The sequence below is a fragment of the Ranitomeya imitator genome, chromosome 1, assembly GCF_032444005.1.
Source record: "Ranitomeya imitator isolate aRanImi1 chromosome 1, aRanImi1.pri, whole genome shotgun sequence".
Lineage (NCBI taxonomy): Eukaryota > Metazoa > Chordata > Amphibia > Anura > Dendrobatidae > Ranitomeya > Ranitomeya imitator.
Window position 1 is genome coordinate 916,017,088 of NC_091282.1, and position 22,099 is coordinate 916,039,186.

General features: G+C 40.6%; 1 protein-coding gene across 1 annotated transcript in view; it reads right to left on the bottom strand.

Moving 5' to 3' along the window:
• ADAMTS3 (ADAM metallopeptidase with thrombospondin type 1 motif 3) overlaps nt 1-22,099 on the bottom strand; it is a 377,062-nt gene that overhangs the window by 137,612 nt on the left and 217,351 nt on the right. Inside the window, exons 6-13 of the mRNA XM_069743515.1 lie at nt 18,856-18,939; nt 16,976-17,132; nt 13,840-13,945; nt 12,984-13,127; nt 11,500-11,632; nt 11,277-11,390; nt 2,420-2,565; nt 334-509 (exon numbers count right to left, since the gene is read on the bottom strand). Of these exons, the coding sequence (XP_069599616.1) occupies nt 334-509; nt 2,420-2,565; nt 11,277-11,390; nt 11,500-11,632; nt 12,984-13,127; nt 13,840-13,945; nt 16,976-17,132; nt 18,856-18,939 (1,060 nt within the window). The remainder of the gene's footprint in view (nt 1-333; nt 510-2,419; nt 2,566-11,276; nt 11,391-11,499; nt 11,633-12,983; nt 13,128-13,839; nt 13,946-16,975; nt 17,133-18,855; nt 18,940-22,099) is intronic.

Here is a 22,099-nt window from a genome sequence, read left to right on the forward strand (position 1 = left end):
AGACAAACATTAACCACACACGAAAAATGCCAATGTAAGTGTGTGTATTTCTGTGCACACCACTCATACTCAATAAATAAATCAAGATATTTGGGACATTTTGTTTCCATTGTTTTCATCATTTGCTTATGATTACCATGTCTATCATTTCTGTGATTTCCATAATTCCAAGATGTTTTCTTGTTGATGTTGTAATTTCAATTTTGAGGAATGTATTAGGTCTTTATAGCAGCATTTTTTCTATCATTAGCTCGTATTCGATACATTTTTATTTTAAAAGCATCTGCGAAATATTGCTTTAAAATAAAGAATATAAATAATATTTCTCCATACCATCAGGATGTTCGTATGGCAGCCAATGGTGTTTTGCACTGTGAAATTCAAATTGGGAATTCTTCTGCTGACATTGCTGGGCTCTGAAGTCCTCAAAGTGTTTAGGACATTCTTCAGTGTTGCACAACTGATATTCATAATTTAATCCAGCACAGTCTTGGCCACCATTCACTGGCCTAAAAATAAAACAGCAATGTAAAATTACAGGACATTACATGATAAAAGAAGTAGTTACAACATCATAAACTGAAAAACAAGATATACCATGGATTTGGGTCCCTAACAAAAGGGACTGGGGCACCATAACACAAGATACCAAAAACAAGGTCCACTAGAAATTGCAGTGTCAAACCACTGATCACTAGGGATTGGGACAATAGACACCTATGGATTAGGAAATTAACACAGGACTATAAACTTGAATTCTGTTACTATATCATTGCCATGTGTACAGAGGGGAATTGATACACTGCAAATTTTGCCACCTGCAAAGAATGGAGAGGTCTGTAATTTTTATCATAAGTACACTTCAATTGTGAGAAACAGAATGTATAATGAAAAAAAAAACAAAAAAAAAAAAAAACAGAAAATCACATTCTATGATTTTTAAATAATTATATTGCATTTTTTTAATTCTGGCTCTCACAGGCCTGCTATTTTTTCTTAAGACCTCATACTCTGTACTCGTTACCTGTATTAATTGCACCTGTTTGAATTTGTTACTTTTAAAAGACACCTGTCCACACAATCAATCATACTCCGACCTCTCCACCATAGCCAAGACCAAACAGTTGTCTAAGGGCACAAGGGACCAAAATTGTAGACCTGCAAAAGGCTGAAATGGGCTACAGGACAGTAGGCAAGCAGCTTGGTGAGAAAGCAACAACTGTTATCGCAATTATTCAAATATGGAAGAAACACAAGTTGACTATCAATCTTTCTCGGTCTAGGTCTCCATGCAACATCTCGTCTCATGAGGTAAGGATAATTCTGAGAAAAGTCAAGAATCAGCAAAAAATTACACAGGAGGACCTGGTCAATGACCTGAAGAGAGCTGAGACCACAGTCTCAAACATTATCGTTAGTAACACGCTATGCCGTCACGGATTAAAATCATGCAGGGCACGCAAGATCCCCCTGCTCATGCCTGTACATGTACAGGCCCGTTTAAAGTTAACCATCTGGATGATCTAGAGGAGGCATGTGAGGTCATGTGGTCATTTGAAACGAAAATAGAACTTTTTGGTATCAACTCCACTGTACATGTTTGGCGGAAGAAGAAGGATGAGTACAACCCCAAGAACACCATCCCAACTGAGACGAATGGTGGGGGAAACAACATAATATGTAGCTGCCTTTCTGAAAATGGGGCAGGACGACTGCACCGTATTGAAGGGAGGATGAATGGGGTCATGTATTACGAGAATTTGGCCAACAAACTCCTTCCCTCAGTAAGAGCATTGAAGATGGGTCATGGCTGGTCCTTCCAGCGTGACAATGATGCGAAACACACAGTTAGGGCACCTAAAAAGTAGCTCAGTAAGAAGCATTTCAAGGTACTAGGATGTTGTAGCCCGTCTCCAGACCAGAACCCAATAGAAAATCTTTAGAGGGAGCTGAAACTCAATGTTGCCCACTGACAGCCCCGAAACCTGAAAGATCCAGAAAAGATCTGTATGCAGGAGTGGGCCAAAATCCCTGCTGCATTGTATGCAAACTTGGTCAAGAACTGCAGGAACCGTCTGACCTCTGTAACTGCAAACAAAGGTTTCAGTACCAACTATTAAGTTCTGTTTTTTATTGTATCAAATACTTAATTCAAGCAATAAAATGCTAAGTAATTATGTAAAAATCATACAATATGATTTTCTGGATTTTTTTTAAAGATTCTTTCTCTCACAGTTGAAGTGTACTTGCAAAAGAAATTACCGACCTCTCTATTCTTTGTAGGTGGGAAAACTTGCAAAATCGGCTGTGTATCACATACTTATTTTCCTCACTGTATGTAGAATTACAGAAACATTAATTACATTGCAACTGCTTCTTACAAGTCTATAAGACACATTTGTCATATAAATACACTTACATTGGGTTATTGCACTGACGGGTCCTGAAGCGTACACCAATACCACATGTTCTTGAACAAGATCCAAATTTTGTCCATGCTCCCCAGTTACCATCCTGCTTAACTTGGTTAGTGGTCCTCCACATACAGTGACCCTTGTAGCACCACTAGAAAGGTTAGGAGAAAAGTGTTGCTGTCATTGTATAAGTTACACAATCATTAATTAAAGTAAAAAAAAATCAACTACATTGCAAGCAATTTTGACAAATAAGACCAGACCTTCCTTAGATGTCTCTTGTGGAATTCATACAATAAAATTATGATGGGTACAGAAAAATATTAACTTCTGCTGTGTTAAAGAAGAGGTTACTATTACAGATGGGCAGACCCCTGGATGTTTGGGTACGGCGGGTTCGACTGAACAGTTATAAAAAGTTTGTGTTCCTGGACCCCATCCAGTGTTTGCCAGGCTGTCATGTGCCTGACAGTGCGGCAAACACTGCTTCTGATCGGCGGTAAAATCATTACTGCCGGTCAGACAGCCCACACTTTTAAATGACAGAGTGAACCTCAGCTGTGATGAGAGGTAAAAAATTTACCTCTGGTCTCTTGCGTCAGCTGATGGGACTACTGCTCCCATCAGCTGACGCCTGCTGCTGCCAAAGTGAAGACAGACATTCCAATTACTGAGATAGGAGATGGCAGTTTCTACTGGTAAGATTCTCGGCCTGTATTATAACTCTCCTCCTCCCATCTACATAGAATCTTATCAGTAGCAGCTGCCATCTTCTATCTCAGTAATGTAATCATATGTCTTTATTGAATACAGATTTTACCTCAGAATTGAGAATTTTGATAATGTCTGATCAATTCTGGCAAAGAGAAAAGCAGATTTCTCTCATAAAATAGGCAATTTTGTAATATGTCTTAACGTGTACTATTGAGTTATTGAATAAAAATGAAAATGTCTGTTAGTCTTTAATAGTTTGGTGGTGAACAAACATAAAATATTCCAACGTTTAAACCCCCCCCCCCCCCCCCAATTTTTTTTAAGGAATCTGTTATAATATATACATATATTCATACATATATGAAACAAAATGAATACTTATTGTACAGAAATAAGAAAACAGGGAGAAGAAGGTAGGGTGGGAATGGGGAAGGGAACAAAATAAAATTACTAAATATAATCCTATATACAAATATGTACAACATGAATGAAAAGGAGGACTGTATGATAAGAGGTGGTGGTCAAAATGGAAGCTTCTCTGCCAGCACCTACATATGGGTATATTATGGCTGACTCTGATACTGGAGGAACACTGTGGCCAGCACCTGCACATGGGTATATTGTGGCTGACTCTGATAATGGAGGAAAACTGTGGCCAGCACCTGCACATGGGTATATTGTGGCTGACTCTCATGCTGGAGGAAAACTGTGCCCAGCACCTGCACATGGGTATATCGTGGCTGACTCTGATGCTGGAGGAATACTGTGGCCAGCACCTGCACATGGGTATAATGTGGCTGAGTCTGATACTGGAGGAACACCGTGGCCAGCACCTGCACATGGGTATATTGTGGCTGACTCTTATACTAGAGGAACACTGTGGCCAGCACCTGCACATGGGTATATTGTGGCTGACTGATACTGGAGGAACACTGTGACCAACACCTGCACATGGGTATATTGTGGCTGACTCTGATACTGGAGGAATACTGTGGCCAGCACCTGCACATGCATATATTGTGGCTGACTCTGATACTGGAGGAACACTGTGGCCAGCACCTGCATTTGGGTATATTGTGGCTGACTCTCATACTGGAGGAACACTGGCCAGCACCTGCATTTGGGTATATTGTGGCTGACTCTGATACTGGAGGAACACTGTGGCCAGCACCTGCACATGGGTATATTGTGGCTGACACTGATACCGGAAGAACACTGCGGTCAGCATCTGCACATGGGTATATTGTGGCTGACTCTGAAACCGGAGGAACACTGTGGCCAGCACCTGCACATGGGTATATTGTGGCTGACTCTGAAACCGGAGGAACACTGCAGTCAGCATCTGCACATGGGTATATTGTGGCTGACTCTGATACTGGAGGAACACTGTGGCCAGCACCTGCACATGAGTATATTGTGGCTGACTCTGATACCGGAAGAACACTGCGGTCAGCACCTGCACATGGGTATATTGTGGCTGACTCTGAAACCGGAGAAACACTGCAGTCAGCATCTGCACATGGGTATATTGTGGCTGACTCTGATACTGGAGGAACACTGTGGCCAGCACCTGCACATGAGTATATTGTGGCTGACTCTGATACCGGAGGAACACTGCGGCCAGCACCTGCACATGGGTATATTGTGGCTGACTCTGAAACCGGAGGAACACTGCAGTCAGCATCTGCACATGGGTATATTGTGGCTGACTCTGATACTGGAGGAACACTGTGGCCAGCACCTGCACATGAGTATATTGTGGCTGACTCTGATACCGGAAGAACACTGCGGTCAGCATCTGCACATGGGTATATTGTGGCTGACTCTGAAACCGGAGAAACACTGCAGTCAGCATCTGCACATGGGTATATTGTGGCTGACTCTGATACTGGAGGAACACTGTGGCCAGCACCTGCACATGAGTATATTGTGGCTGACTCTGATACCGGAGGAACACTGCGGCCAGCACCTGCACATGGGTATATTGTGGCTGAGTCTGATACTAGAGGAACACTGTGACCAGCACCTGCACATGCGTATATATTGTGGCAGAGTCTGATACTGGAGGAACACTGTGGCCAGCACCTGCACATGGGTATATTGTGGCTGAGTCTGATACTTTAGGAACACTGTGACCAGCACCTGCCCATGGGTATATTGTGGCTGACACTAATACTGGAGGGACACTGTGGTCAGCACCTGCACATGCGTATAGAGTGGCGGACACTGATACTGGAGGAACACTGTGGTCAGCATCTGCACATGGGTATTTTGTGGCTGAGTCTGATACTGGAGGAACACTGTGACCAGCACCTGCACATGGGTATATTGTGGCTGACTGATACTGGAGGAACACTGTGGCCAGCACCTGCACATGGGTATATTGTGGCTGACTCTGATACCGGAGGAATACTGCGGTCAGCATCTGCACATGGGTATATTGTGGCTGACTCTGATACTGGAGGAACACTGTGACCAGCAGCTGCACATGCATATATTGTGGCTGACTCTGATACCGGAGGAACACTCTGGCCAGCACCTGCATTTGGGTATATTGTGGCTGACTCTCATACTGGAGGAACACTGTGGCCAGCACCTGCACATGAGTATATTGTGGCTGACTGATACTGGAGGAACACTGTGACCAGCACCTGCACATGGGTATATTGTGGCTGACTCTTATACTAGAGGAACACTGTGGCCAGCACCTGCATATGGGTATATTGTGGCTGACTCTTATACTAGAGCAACACTGTGGCCAGCACCTGCACATGCATATATTGTGGCTGACTCTGATACCGGAGGAACACTGTGGCCAGCACCTGCATTTGGGTATATTGTGGCTGACTCTCATACTGGAGGAACACTGTGGCCAGCACCTGCACATGAGTATATTGTTGCTGACTGATACTGGAGGAACACTGTGACCAGCACCTGCACATGGGTATATTGTGGCTGACTCTTATACTAGAGCAACACTGTGGCCAGCACCTGCACATGCGTATGGAGTGGCTGACACTGATACTGGAGGAACACTGTGACCAACACCTGCACATGCAGATATTGTGGCTGACTCTGATACCGGAGGAACACTGTGGCCAGCACCTGCATTTGGGTATATTGTGGCTGACTCTCATACTGGAGGAACACTGTGGCCAGCACCTGCACATAGTAACATAGTAACATAGTTAGTAAGGCCGAAAAAAGACATTTGTCCATCCAGTTCAGCCTATATTCCATCATAATAAATCCCCAGATCTACGTCCTTCTACAAAACCTAATAATTGTATGATACAATATTGTTCTGCTCCAGGAAGACATCCAGGCCTCTCTTGAACCCCTCGACTGAGTTCGCCATCACCACCTCCTCAGGCAAGCAATTTCAGATTCTCACTGCCCTAACAGTAAAGAATCCTCTTCTATGTTGGTGGAAGAACCTTCTCTCCTCCAGACGCAAAGAATGCCCCCTTGTGCCCGTCACCTTCCTTGGTATAAACAGATCCTCAGCGAGATATTTGTATTGTCCCCTTATATACTTATACATGGTTATTAGATCGCCCCTCAGTCGTCTTTTTTCTAGACTAAATAATCCTAATTTTGCTAATCTATCTGGGTATTGTAGTTCTCCCATCCACTTTATTAATTTTGTTGCTCTCCTTTGTACTCTCTCTAGTTCCATTATATACTTCCTGAGCACCGGTGCCCAAAACTGGACACAGTACTCCATGTGCGGTCTAACTAGGGATTTGTACAGAGGCAGTATAATGCTCTCATCATGTGTATCCAGACCTCTTTTAATGCACCCCATGATCCTGTTTGCCTTGGCAGCTGCTGCCTGGCACTGGCTGCTCCAGGTAAGTTTATCATTAACTAGGATCCCCAAGTCCTTCTCCCTGTCAGATTTACCCAGTGGTTTCCCGTTCAGTGTGTAATGGTGATATTGATTCCTTCTTCCCATGTGTATAACCTTACATTTATCATTGTTAAACCTCATCTGCCACCTTTCAGCCCAAGTTTCCAACTTATCCAGATCCATCTGTAGCAGAATACTATCTTCTCTTGTATTAACTGCTTTATATAGTTTTGTATCATCTGCAAATATCGATATTTTACTGTGTAAACCTTCTACCAGATCATTAATGAATATGTTGAAGAGAACAGGTCCCAATACCGACCCCTGCGGTACCCCACTGGTCACAGCGACCCAGTTAGAGACTATACCATTTATAACCACCCTCTGCTTTCTATCACTAAGCCAGTTACTAACCCATTTACACACATTTTCCCCCAGACCAAGCATTCTCATTTTGTGTACCAACCTCTTGTGCGGCACGGTATCAAACGCTTTGGAAAAATCGAGATATACCACGAGATATACATGAGTATATTGTGGCTGACTGATACTGGAGGAACACTGTGGCCAGCACCTGCACATGGGTATATTGTGGCTGACTCTGATACCGGAGGAATACTGCGGTCAGCATCTGCACATGGGTATATTGTGGCTGACTCTGATACTGGAGGAACACTGTGACCAGCACCTGCACATGGGTATATTGTGGCTGACTCTTATACTAGAGGAACACTGTGGCCAGCACCTGCACATGGGTATATTGTGGCTGACTCTGATGCTGGAGGAACACTGTGGCCAGCACCTGCACATAGGTATATTGTGGTTGACTCTTATATTAGAGGAACACTATGACCAGCACCTGCACATGCGTATAGAGTGGCTGACACTGATACTGGAGGAACACTGTGGCAAGCACCTGCACATGGGTATATTATGGATGACTCTAACACTGGACGAACACTGTGACCAGCACCTGCACATGGGTATAGAGTGGCTGACACTGATACTGGAGGAACACTGTGGCCAGCATCTGCACATGGGTATATTGTGACTGACTCTTATACTGAAGGAACACTGTGACCAGCACCTGCACATGCGTATAGAGTGGCTGACACTGATACTGGAGGAACACTGTGGTCAGCATCTGCACATGGGTATATTGTGGCTGACTCTGACACTAGCGTAACACTGCAGCCAGCAACTGCACAGGAGATTATTGAGATAAACTCTACTGGGGATCACTATGGTCAGCATTTACACAGTGAAATAATGAGGATGAGAATAATATCACAGAAACAGAACTGCTAGCACCTGTCTAGGGGAAAACTGTGGCCAGCACCTGCACAGGGGAATAATGTGACTAAAACCTGTACTTGGGAAACACAAATGTTTGGTATCTACATGTAGAAAAAGGGGAACAGTGTGGCTGTCTCTGTCATGGAAAATGGCTGAAGGGATTAGGATTTGGCTGACTCTGTACATACTTTGTATCATTAAAACAAATGCAAGACATTTATATGTTTTAAGAAATTATAGATCATACAACAATCTAATAAAAAATTAAAATAATAACGTATTTCTGTACTAATACGTGTGGTCTACTGGTCAGGCTCCCACTTTTTTACTAGGTTGTAGTATACCACTGAGAGTCATTTACAATGCCAGGAATCATACTGTAGCACTAAGTATATCACTAGGTGCATAGAATTATTATGAGGCATGGATCTACTGTACAATGCAAATATGAATTGCAAAAACTGAAAAATCTGCAAAAATAATAATCCAAACAGTTCCCAGCTTCCTGCGAGCCAATACGGGAATCCATGTAAAAAAGTACTAAAAATGTAAGATGTCATATAATTAATCCTTGTAAAAATATGAATACCCATATAATTAATACCAATAAAAATACCATCCTATATTGGCAGGCAAAAGCCCAAATAAAGCAACAGGAGGCTACATTTGGCAGGTTAGATGTGCTACCGATGCCACTAGCATTATGTCATCTGTTGAAGGTTTGTTATTTTAGGATGAGGTCCGCAAAGTGATTGCTTAAGTGAATGACACTGCCAATAGCTCAGCCAAATATTAATACATTTAGAGATTCTTATTGGAGTGTAAAAGCACCATGGTAAAAAAGGGAAGCTATAATAAAAGTAAGATCATTTGGGGTTTAGGCGAGATGGTTGCATTTACGATTTAGTGACTTGGAGAAAATCTATCAAATGTATTATCAGGTGTATAAGACATCTGGAAAGTTTATCATTTATTTAAAGAATTAAAGAAGCAAGATTTACTTTACGTACTGTAATATATTGCTAAAAGTAGAATATACAAGGCAATACGTTGCTAAGTCATTATTGCAAACTATTGAACCATATGAAGAATGATATTCAAAAAAATCCATGAGAGCTACTGGTTGTTGAGAACACATGAGACATCCACAATATGACATTCCAACCTTACTTAATGTATAATTTAAATATACTGTATACATTTTAATATTATTTATGAAATATTTCACTATGCAAATTACGGAAAATACATTGTTTAACTGATACTTTAGACCTGATGATATTCTTTGTAAATCCATGTCAGAATGGCTGTATGATCAATGTTGAAAAGTTATCATGCCATATATTTAACCCCTTAACCCCCAAGGGTGGTTTGCATGTTAATGACCGGTCCAATTTTTACAATTCTGGCCACTGTCCCTTTACGAGGTTATAACTCTGGAACGGGAACATTTCAACGGATCCCGGTGATTCTGACACTGTTTTCTCGTGACATATTGTACTTCATGATAGTGGTAACATTTCTTTGATATTACTTGCATTTATTTGTGAAAAAAAAACAGAAATTTGGCGAAAATTTTGCAATTTTCCAACTTTGAATTTTCATGCCCTTAAATCACAGAGATATGTTACACAAAATACTTAATAAGTAACATTTCCCACATGTCTACTTTACATCAGCACAATTTTGGAACCAAATTTTTTTTTTGTTAGGGAGTTATAAGGGTTAAAAGTTGACCAGCGATTTCTCATTTTTGGAATCACATCACATTTGAAGTCACTTTGAGGGGTCTATATGATAGAAAATACCAAAAAGTGACACCATTCTAAAAACTACACCCCTCAAGGTGTTAAAAACCACTCTGTCACCTGAATTTGGAGGGAACAATCTTCAGCCATAGGTGCGGGGATTTCGGGTGTTTGATTCACCCTTTCCTTACCCGCCGGCTGCATGCTGGCTGCAATATTGGATTGAAGTTCATTCTCTGTCCTCCGTAGTACATGCCTGCACAAGGCAATCTAAATATGTGCACTTTTATTGTTTTTTTATTTTCATAAAGAAATGTATTTATTGGAACAATATTTTTTTTTCTTTTTGCTTTATTTAGGAATTTAAAAAAAATATTTTTACACAGTGTAATTTTTTTTTACTTTGTTACTTTGTCCCAGAGTGCGACATCACTATGTAGTGTCAGATCACTGATCTGACACTTTGCACAGCACTGTGTCAGATCAGCGATATAACATGCAATGCTGAAGGCTTGCCGGCGCCTGCTCTCAGCAGGCGCTCGCAAGCCACCTCCCTGCAGGACCCGGAAGGACCCCCGTGGCCATCTTGGATCCGGGGCCTGCAGGGAGGAGACATTCGGAACAACGCGATCACATCGCGTTGTTCTGAGGGTCTCAGGGAAGCACGCAGGGAGCCCCCTCCCTGCGCGATGCTTCCTTATACCACCGGAACGCTGCGATCATGTTTGATCACAGAGTTCCGGGGGCTAATGTGCCAGGAGCGGTCCGTGATAGTGCTGGATGTTAGCTGTGATAATCAGCTGACACCCGGCCGCGCTCCCCCCGTGAGGAGGCGGCTGATCGCCTGTGACGTACTATCCCATCCATGGGAATTAAGTCCCCGGTCACATGGACGGGATAGTACATCCAATGGCAGAAAGGGGTTAAATTAGCATTTTATTAGTCCTACTTTAGCCTTATCTGGACTCAAAAATGCTTATTTTAAAATCAGCTGGAAAAAAAACTTTAAAAAAGATTCTGGAATTACCAGCTAAGCACACCAGCCTCATCATGTCCAATCGATTTAGTTATGTATGTAGTTTGTATTGTGAAATCAGGTGGCTTGATCTACATTGATAATTGCACCAATGGATCTTATGACAATTTTTTTCTTAAAAAGCTTTCAATACATTGTAAACGGCAACTAAAGCAAATTATTTATTAGATAAATCTATCATTCATTAAATGAATGTACACAGCCAAATAACTTACTTTTCCAGGCGCACATTCTGTGCCATCAAGAGGAGGACCTTTCTTGGTTTTGCAAAAGTAAGGGTTATCAGGATGGCTGCACCATAATTGTTTGCAAGGGTCAAAAGTCCGAAACTGAAAAAAACAATGCAAATTATTTCATAGTAAAGATATCACATATAATTATATCTTACTAAGCGCAGTCATTTAAACTTCTGAACAGGAAATGTGAGAGACAACGTACAGCTGTGCACATTTTGTAGCCCACACCAAAATCAAACCGACACTGTTCATCCATTGAATAGTTAATTCCTGGAAGGTCTGGAAGTTTAGGCCAATCATGTTCAAAGGGGTCATCCAGAAGACAATCATATAAACTGTAAAATACAATAAAGATAATGAAAAAAGTGTAAGACTGAGTATGACTCTCTTTTTAAAGTATGTAGTATGAGGTCTTAAAGAGATTTTCCACTACTTTTATATCCATAACCTATCCTTAGGGTAGATCATCAATATTAGATAGGTAGTGGTTCGACGCTCGACACCTCTCATTCGATAAGCTGCATTCAATGCCGACAATGTTCGCAGTAACGGAACAGAACAGCACAGCTGCTTCCAACTGTGTAGTGTAGAAGTTAAGATTCATATACATGCAAACAAGGGCAGATCTGCTGGAAAGAAATGATTGGTGGGGGTACCGCATCTCGTGCTCCCATCAACCTGATATTGATGACCTTTGTAAAGATCAATATAAAATCAGTGAAACAACTATTGAAACCAAGCGCATTTTCAAAAAGTGTTTGATATCTCAGTGACATGTTAGTTTTCATCTGTTTTCAGTAAAGAAGTTTTGATATCTGGCATAAAAACAAGGGACAGAAATGTTTAGCTGAGCTCTAGCCTCCTTAGGCTACGTTCACATTTGCATTGTTGGGCGCAGCGTCGTCGACGCATACCGACGCATGTGTCATGCGCCCCTATCTTTAACATGGGGGGCGCATGGACATGCGCCGGTATGCGTTGTATTGCGTTTTACGATGCATGCGTTTGATGCACTAGACAGGGCGCGGAAGACGCTATTTGTAGCGTTTTCCCTGCGCCAAAATTCAAGAACATTACTAGTTTATGGCAACGCATGCGTCAAAAAACGCAGCGTTGTGTTTTGCGTTATTGGTTGCGTCGACGACGCTGCGCCCAACAACGCAAATGTGAACGTTACCTTAGAAAGGCGCGATAAACTGAAGACAGGCTCTACAAAAAAATTTTTTATGAGCCTTTCCTTGTCTATCAGAGGATGACAGCATTTAGCTGAGCTCTTCTGTTCCTTTGTTGCAATGAGTGACTCAGCCCTCGGACCCTCATTGATCAAAACTTTGGATATGTCACTATCAAGTGTCAAGTTTTTGAAAGTGCAGTTATTCTTTAACTATATAACTTTTACATTAGCTTAAACTAGTATTAGTCAACCCTTTATATTAACATATGGCTGTATCATACTTATTTGTAAAGAACTGACACAAAAAATACACAAAATGCTTATTAATTCCACATCCCTATCGATCAGCTGACCTCGGTGCAATCGGCGGCTTCATGTTAGTAGTTAAGGAGACACTGTAGCAACTGATCATGGGTAGGTAAAAAAAAAATAACATTTGAATACTGTTAAAGTCTTTTATTTCACATCAGTGAAAGTCTTTTTGGAATAAGATAGGTAATACAAGTTCTTACTGTATGTGCCTCTTTAGCTCTTGACCGCTGCACCGAGACCAATGGTAACGGTGGAATGCTGCTTGCACCAAGGGGGCCATGACACTGCCCATGCTTGTTTCATCTCCACACCTATTTCCTTGGCCATCATGTTCCATTCCTAGTCTACATTAATAAATAAATGGTACAGAAAATGAACAGATAAGCCATGAACTCATTACATGATCACGATTTATGTGTAATATATGTACACAGCATATGTACACAATTAACATCCTTGTGAACTACCTTGAGTAAGCCACATTTACATAAGACACGGAACTGTCACACATATTTCGCATAAAATGTTGAACTGGAAGTGAATATTTGAGAATTATGTTTGCTACATGTTGGACGATTCTACACTATGTATGAATGTATATTGTATGATTGATGTTACACATTTATGTAGATAGAAAAAAGACACAGGTCCATCAAGTTTAACCTTTCTCGACCAGTTATTCATTCTCTGCAATTTATTGTGAGAAAAGCATCCAGCCTTTTTTTAATGTTGTTATAGTAACTGCCATTACTTGCTCTTGTGGTCGGCATTCCACAGTCTCACTGCTCTAACTGTAAAGAACCCTTTCCTACTTAGATGCTGGAATCGCCTTTCCTCCACATGTAATGAAAGTCCCTTGGTCCTTTCTAAGGTCTTTAGAAGGAAAAACGTGCGTGCCAGTCCTATGTATTGACCAAACATGTATTTATACATAAAAATGAGATTTTGTGTCATGTTGCCTTTTTATTCATATAATCTCATATATCACATAAAGAATGTAATACATAGTATAGTGTAGTCATTATTGATTACCATGTACAGTGCATTTAAACTTACACATGTCCAGTTTCATGAGCAACTACAAATGCTGATGAAAATCCATCCTCATGGTTCAGTGTGCAGCTTCTTACGGGATGACACATACCGGTGACTGGAGCATATCCTGTGTTCAGAAGCAAACTCGTTATAGATTCCAATATAGTAAAATAATAAATGTGACAAACCAGGGCAACTACTTCCTTACGTACATGAAAATCGGTAAAATGTATACACAATTTGGGTAGTGACCCATTGGTAGCCGCATCATTTATGATTCTCATGATCTCGGGATATTGATAAACCCCATAAATATAACTTTTCACAATGCTAACTAAAGATCATGATGGTTCTAATGGCTATCAATTTCCTAATCATGAAACAAGCACTTGCACTTACTGCTTAGGATCTTTCTAGACTGATAAACTGGAGAAGAAGCTATATGTCAATGTCTTGATAGCATGATACAACCCTGTACAAACACCTATGTGTCATGTTTAGAGGGAAGGCAGTAAGTTACGTTTTGTGTGGTTAGTGTTCAACCTAAATTTCAAATGTTAAATTTGCCAATAATTTTTCTTTGTTTCTCAGCTGGCCCTTGGCAAGAAACCTACTTGAGTACAATGTTAAAGAGGCGTTTATATTAAACTCAAACAACTTCAATCACAAGTGATTTTTTGCTTTGGTAATTTTGGTTTTGACAAAAACACTTTGTATTAGGGTGGTTTTTTTTCTCAAACATTAAATAGCTAAAGGGGTTGTCTTCTCATTTTTAAATTAAACTGGTGTTATGAACGTGTTCACACTCACACTAGGAAAAGTCGCTCTTACACCCAACTGGTCCCTGTATAGGTTAAAAAGGCCCTAGCCACACTAAAAAACACCACCTCGAACCTGGCTCTCTAAAAGTCCGTCGATGAGTTTATTGTACCGCCTGAGGAACCAGAGGAGAGGTCGGAACACACTACCAACAAGGGAAAAGTAAAGTGTGAGGAGAGATAAAACCAAAGAAATTAAGACACATTCAAATAAGGTGGAGGAGTGAAGGTTAAGGAGTATCAAAAATAATAGGAACAAGTAAGACCTCTCAAGAACCTAGCAGTGTAAAAGGAAAAGGTGCTGGGAGGGAAAGCAAATTAACTTACTGGAGTTTACCCATCAAGGTAAACCTCCAATTTAAATAGATGTAACTGCTAAATATATATCCACCAGGAAATATAGCCAGCAAGGAAGTGCAGAGAAGTGATACTAGATAAAATCCCACCGATATCGTGATAGGGCAAAAAAAAAAATGGGAAAATGGAAAACATCTCGAAAGGAGCAAACCACGAAGGGAGAATAAGGACAAAGGAAGAATCAGAATGTGTACATGTAAAAGGGCAATAGCTCAACAGGAAGAAGAACCGACCACAAAGCAACAGGTCACTGGATCGAATCCTCAAAAATAATGCAACACTGTAGGATTTTGAGGAGTTAAAGTGATGTTTCCTGCTGGCTTCCTTGTGATTCCCGCCAGTCTATGCATTAGATCGTTGGCCAGATAGATAAATGGTTAGTAAGAACACTACATTTCAACTGTAAGCTTACAATATGGCTGGCTGTACCTTCTCAGCTGATCATCGCAAGTCCTTCTAGCCAAACTCCTTGCTAAACAGCTCAACTTAAATATACATATCTTTTACTCAAATTATTGTAGAGGAACCAAAGTTATGTTTTTTAATCATACTAATATACACTCAAAGGATTTCATTCAGTGGATAATTTTTGCAAATTTTATTTACCGTATTTTTCCTCCCAAAATGTGGAGTTAAATGGGGGATGCGTCTTATTGTCCGGATGTATGGGCTCTGGCTATGGTAGGATAGCAGTTTTGATGGAGCATCGTGTCACAGGAGGCTGGAGCCGGCAGCTCCGGCTACCTCCTGTGTCCACTGCTAAAGAGAAATGAATTTGTATTGCATTCCATGCCCATGGGCGTGGAGGGCAATGCATGTTCATTTTTCTGGCATCACTGGTATAAATGACGCCATCCTGTTCCTGGAATGTTGGTTCCATCCTTTTTCTTTTATAATTGGCCCCATCCTGTTCCTGGTATCCATGAGGAAAGATTTAAAAAAAACAAACATTACACTCATCTACACGGCGCTCCCTCGCAGCGTCCTGCTACGGTGCCGGCAGCTGCTTAATGCTTGTAAGCAGCGCATGGCCTGGAAGTCATGAGCTGCTCACAAGCAGAGCTCAGCTGCCAGAATACTCACTGGGACCGTTCATCGCAGAGAGCGGTGAGTATCCATTCCTCTTCAGTAGCGCGCAGCGTCAGCTGGAGCCTTCCTGCTGCTGCCAGCGGTCACATGTGCTGATACTTAAGAGAAATGAATATTCAGAATATTCATTTCTCTTAAGTATCGGCAGACTGTCGCTACTGAAGAGGAATGGATACTCACCGCGATCTCTGATGAACGGTCCCGGTGAGTATTCTGGCAGCTGTGCTCGATCTGCTTGTGAGCAGTGCATGACATCCCTGCCATGTGCTGCTTACAAGCATTAAGCAGCTGCTGGCATCGGAGCAGGGCACTGCGAGGGAGCGCCGTGTATATGAGTGTAATATTTTGTGTTTTTATATCTTTCCTGATGGGGCCATGCATACATACCAGGAGTGGGATAGCGCCAATTGTAAAAGAAAGTGGATGGGGCCAATTATAAAAGAAAACGGACGGGGACAATCATATCAGGACCGGGATGGGGCCAATTATAAAAGAAAAAGGATGGGGCCAATCATACCAGGATCAGGATGGGGACAATTATACCAGAATAGGGATGGGACCAATCAAGCCAGGACCGAGATGGGGCCAATTATACCAGGACTGGGATGGGGTCATTCATATCAGGACGAAGATGGTGCCAATCATACCAGGATAAGGATGGGACCAATCATACCAGGATAAGGATGGGGCCATGCACACCAGGATAGGGATGAGAGAGTCATGCATACCAGGATAGTGGATATTACAGTACAGAATTGACCATTTTTTTGCTTCAATTTTTTTTCTCCTAATTTTTTCCTCTAATACCAAGCTGCGTCTTATGGTCCAGTGCATCTTATAGTCTGAAAAATACGGTATTTTTTTAAATAACAAGTTTATTTTTTTTTTTTTACCTTGCATTCCAGCAGGGCCAAAATCTTGTCTAGTGAGAAAAATAGCATGATCATGATGTTCAGAGTGGTTGGGGTCAGACTTCTGTTGCTGGAATGCCCAGCGACACACATTGTCAAGGCTTCTAGATGGATTACCTCTTTCAATCAAACTGATGGACTGTGAAAAAAACATGAAAGATCATGCGATTTCTTTTTAGTTTTGATTCAAAGCATGTTAGCACTACAATAAAGTATACCATAGCTGCAGAAATACTTAATGTTGGTGCTGTATGGCAGCCATTAATTATGTGGTTCTGTGCCTGTGAGTGGTGTGGCCAACAGCCATGGGGGCTTGGTCTTGCAGAAGTTTGGAAGTGGCCAGCGCACAACGCCACACCTTTCAGGCTAGATGTCCTCTGAGATGTTCGCCGTGAAGTGGCAGTGGGCTTCATACAGTCTGATAAGAATTTTGCCTGGTGGCATTAGATCAACATATGATTTTTGGATACGCGGAAGTCTTTTTTTCTACAGTTATCTTATATGATAAACTATATTATAGTATCCCAATTCATTAAAAAATTTAAAAAAATAACTGTAAGAATAATTGCTGCTATTTTAATGTATGGCTTTAAAATCTCATCTCCAGTCAGGTATGAAAAGTCTGTACAGTAGTATCATACAAAAGATTGGTATTAAGTGTCTGTAGTAGCATAAATACTCAATAAAACACATTAAATAGGGCATGTAAACTTTTGCCACCAATTTCTTTAATACAAGTAAAGTTTAAAAAAAAACTATATATTCTAATATACAGTGTTTACAGCTCCTCTGCAGACTATGTGTCGCCATGGTTTTATACTATGTACAAAGTGTCTTACCCCGTAGCCATGTGGTCCTCTGCTCCGTCTTATTGATAATCTACTGAAATTGGTCACTTAGGTGTCACATTACTTAACCTACAATTTCTCTGAAATGAATGATCTTTGGCACCACTTATGTTTATTATGAACTGTAACTACTGGAGTTTTGTAAGGTTTTTATTAATATTAATGAGGCTTAAAGATTAATTGATCTCAAATGTACTGTAAATTTTTGTTTTTGGTGTTATTTTTCAGGAAAAAAATGCCAGTATGCCAAAGAAAATGTGTTATTCAGCCGTAATATTAAACTGAAAAGTAACACGTCACATTAAACATGCCATCTGAGCTTACAGCAGATTGTTATGGAGCAGAATAGCTGAGCAGTCTGTTACATAGTATTATGGGAAAAGATTCATTATAACTCGTAATTCATTCATGTAAATCTCTGGTAATTCTGGGCTTAGAAGTTCAGAAGGTGGTCCTAATTAGCGCTTGGTAGCCATCCTTGCAGCCAAGTTTTTTTTTAGAGATTTCTGGCAATAACTGATTAGGATCACCCACTTGACTCCAAAGCCAAGAATGTGCAGGGATTTTAATTAATTAAATACAAGTTATGCTTAATTTTTCTCCACAACCCTATATATAAATCTATTCAGTTTCTCGTCCTCCTTAGTCTGCTGCTCGTAGACTGAAGAGCATTTCCAAGGAAAAAGAGGTTTATTCCCATCTCAGGCATACGTGACATATCTATAGGATAGTTGTATGGGGAATAATGGAGAATTGGGCATTTTTTTATGAGGCTTTCTCCTTGAAGTTTGTAGGAATGATGGGAAGAGCTGATTGCTGCTTGTTGGCCACTGGAGGCGAGGCTCCCAATTATTAGATGAGCATGGCATATTCTAACAGATCCATAACACTCCACAAAGCCCAAAGATCTCCAAAAAAAGGTGAAACATATATTCTATGAAACATACTGATAGTAGTATTATGTTTTCTAATAATATGAGCCTTTCTTAGATTTCTTAGATAAAGAATTCTTACCTTTGCATATCCCAACATAATCATGCGCACCAGAACCACATTTATATGGGCACCTATTGAGTCATCATGGTAAATTTCATTAACCTGCATGAGAGAAAGTCATGTTAATGTTAGTCAATGAAGCAAAACTATGCAAATCTTGATCTGACTAAACACATTTAAAACCGGCCACTTTTATATGAAGGACAGAACTATGTCAAGTCTTTCTATTGATCCTAAAACTGAGACATCCCTTCTGACAGGCTGCTATTTCAGTCCTTAAAGTGCTTCCAATATGTCTTTTCCATTGCAAATACAAGGAAACACTTTCAAACATCCTTTCTACACTCTCCGTTAATTCTTCTAGTCTGGATGCTTAGGAAATAAATCCAAAATAAACATTTAGTTGGCATAAAGCAGGGGTGTCCTAAAAGAAAGTGGGAAATATGGAAGCCCTGACTGGAACAGAAGAAAAGATTCCAATTTTAGACCCTTAGAATATGCAAAACTTTGAGTCTCTAGAAGAGAGACAACAAAAGCAGCATATCAAGAAATTTAACAAATGCAATGTGTGAATATTCACTCTTACCTAGCAATATACATTTTTAAATTTATTCTTATGTCTTCCAAAGAAATAACAGAGGAACGTGACAACGGACTGTTGCAAAATTATGAACATGTTTTCCAGCATAGGAATTTTATTGTAAAATTTGACAACGGCCGTCAGCTCAAAAATGCTACCTCACACGGACTTAGAGTTAGCCACTCAGTCTACAAGTTCCCTTAGGAACCAGTGTCTTCTCCATTTATTCCCTATACAGTGATCTGAACTTACAACAGAGCCCCCCTGAGATGAGTCCATGAAGTAGCTGCTGGCCGGAGGAGCAAGTTTGAGGATATTCAAATTAGCAGGGTCAGTAACAGAAGGGGAATAACCGGGGACAGAATGAGAAGGCGATACAGCAGTCAGAGGAATAGTCAGGGTCCAAAACCACAAGGCCAACTGAACACAAAGTCAGACAAGGTCAAATCAGAAGGGATCACAGAGACAGAAATAATCAGAGTTACAAGATGGGTCAAAACAGGATTCCTGGCTGGACAGAACCTGTACCATTCAGTGATATTTGCAATGATGTCTCCTTCATCACAAGCGCCACCTGCAGAGTGATTAATAAAGGACCGTGTTGTTAGAAGCAGATGTTGCTGAAGCAAATGCAGGTAAGAATATAACAGTACCACGTCCCCCTTCGGTTTTAAGAGGGACCTCTGTATTCTTTTTTCCTGACTTATCAGGAAAGTATTAATGACATTTCCAGACCAGGTTGTCATTACTAGCCAAAAATCCAGGATTTCTCCTGTGGACAAAAACCTTTTTGAAAGCACTGAGTGAACTTCTGCTAGCAAGATGTATACAGAGATATATAATATAATAATACATAGAATTGTACTTACATTGCCTCTGATCACTTGACACTCACATTGTGCTGCAGGCGTGTTGACAATGTGTTGTAGTGTCCCTCCTCCTAAAAATGGCTGAAATCATATTTCCTGTCACATGACCACATGGACCACCCTCATTAACACAATTCTAACGTATGGTTTTATTTGGAAATTTTGCATGATTTGCATCTGGCTGCGTTTGCAATAGCCTTCAATGGCAGAATAGACGCTTTCTGTTCGTCTTGCGTTAGCTTGACCGGACCCGAAAACGCTGCAAGCTGCGTTCCAAGGTCCGTCATAAAAAAACATAATGTGACAAACGCATGCCAATTTAGGCATGCGTCACGATGCGTCAGACAATGCAAGTCTATGGGTGCGTTACAATGTCCGTTTCATTGCGTTTTCACTACTTAAAAACGTGTCCATTAGACGGACTCCCCTAGCGCAATGTGAACCTAGCCTTACATGAGGAAGAGGATCTCTGACACTGTGAACAGGCAGCAGATATACTTTTGAAGAGAGATTTATTAAATACACTGGGAGACTGAAAGGATGTAAGTAGCTTCAGACAGAGAGGCTACAGAACTAACAACCTCAATTATTTCATGTGGACCCATAAAATTGGGCCCCAACTTGGCAGAAGTAAATTTGAGTTTTATGATTTCAGTGGACCACTAGAATGTCTCTTACTAGCAGGTGAGGTAAGTTTAATCTGTACTTTCTTCACATTCTTTCTGACTTCAGACCAGATGAGCTTTAACCTATCCATAGATTTATTAACCTCTGGAGTCTCCAAGTCAGAGGTTGAAAAAGAACACAAATGAGGAAAGTACCCGAGATTATAGAAAAAGGGAGAAGTTATTGATGGATTCCTTATATCGGGTATGAGAAGGGTTGTCCACTATTTTTTTTTATTTTTTATCTTAAATGCATGCACTTAGTGCTCATTTTAACAACTGGATTTAATTCAAAATTTTGCACCATTAGTAGCTTCTATAGAATCTGCCTATTGATGACTGCAGAATGAGAAAATTTAGACTCCATCAGTTAGCTCATTCAGATTTAATGACAGCAGAATTTGTAACTCTTTTATTTGTCTTTTCTGAACTAATTCCATATGATTTTTGGCCACAGACCACATCAAAGTTGAATGTGCAGCAACACAAAAAGCCTGTAAAAGCCAAACAGTGTAACATTTTTAATAAAACCCTATTTCAAAGTTTATTTTTTAGCCTCAAATACATGCATTGATGTAAAAAAATATATATATATAATTTTCCCCAAAGGTGGACAACCCCTTTAATTGCAAATTAATAACCAGATACATAACAACGAAAATATTGCTCAAACATCTGTTTGATTGCTGGTCTTTGGGTGGTAAGCAGTATAAAAAAACCCTCTATATTGAACATATTACGGAATGTCTTCCAGAATTGTGAAATAAATTGAGCATCTCGATTAGAATCCATGTTTTCAGGAATACCATACACCCCCATACACAAGTATAATATGTTTGATGAATAGCTTACATGGGTTTTAGGAATTAGTGAATCTGGTGAAAGGAACAAAATGACAGTGTTTACTGTCCAGGACTACCTGGGCTGAGAAGGACAGATCAGGAATAAAGTCCATAGGGAGGTGGGTCCAGTAACACATTGTCAGAGTAGTCTGTCAGGATCTCTTTAGTCACAGCAAGAATAGGAACATTTTCCGAGACCAGAGTTTGAAATGGACAGAAAATTGGAAAAGAGCGTCTGTTTTTACATTTTTAATACCAAGCTTGAATCTCGATGCAAAATCAAATCTAGAAAAGAACAAATCCCAT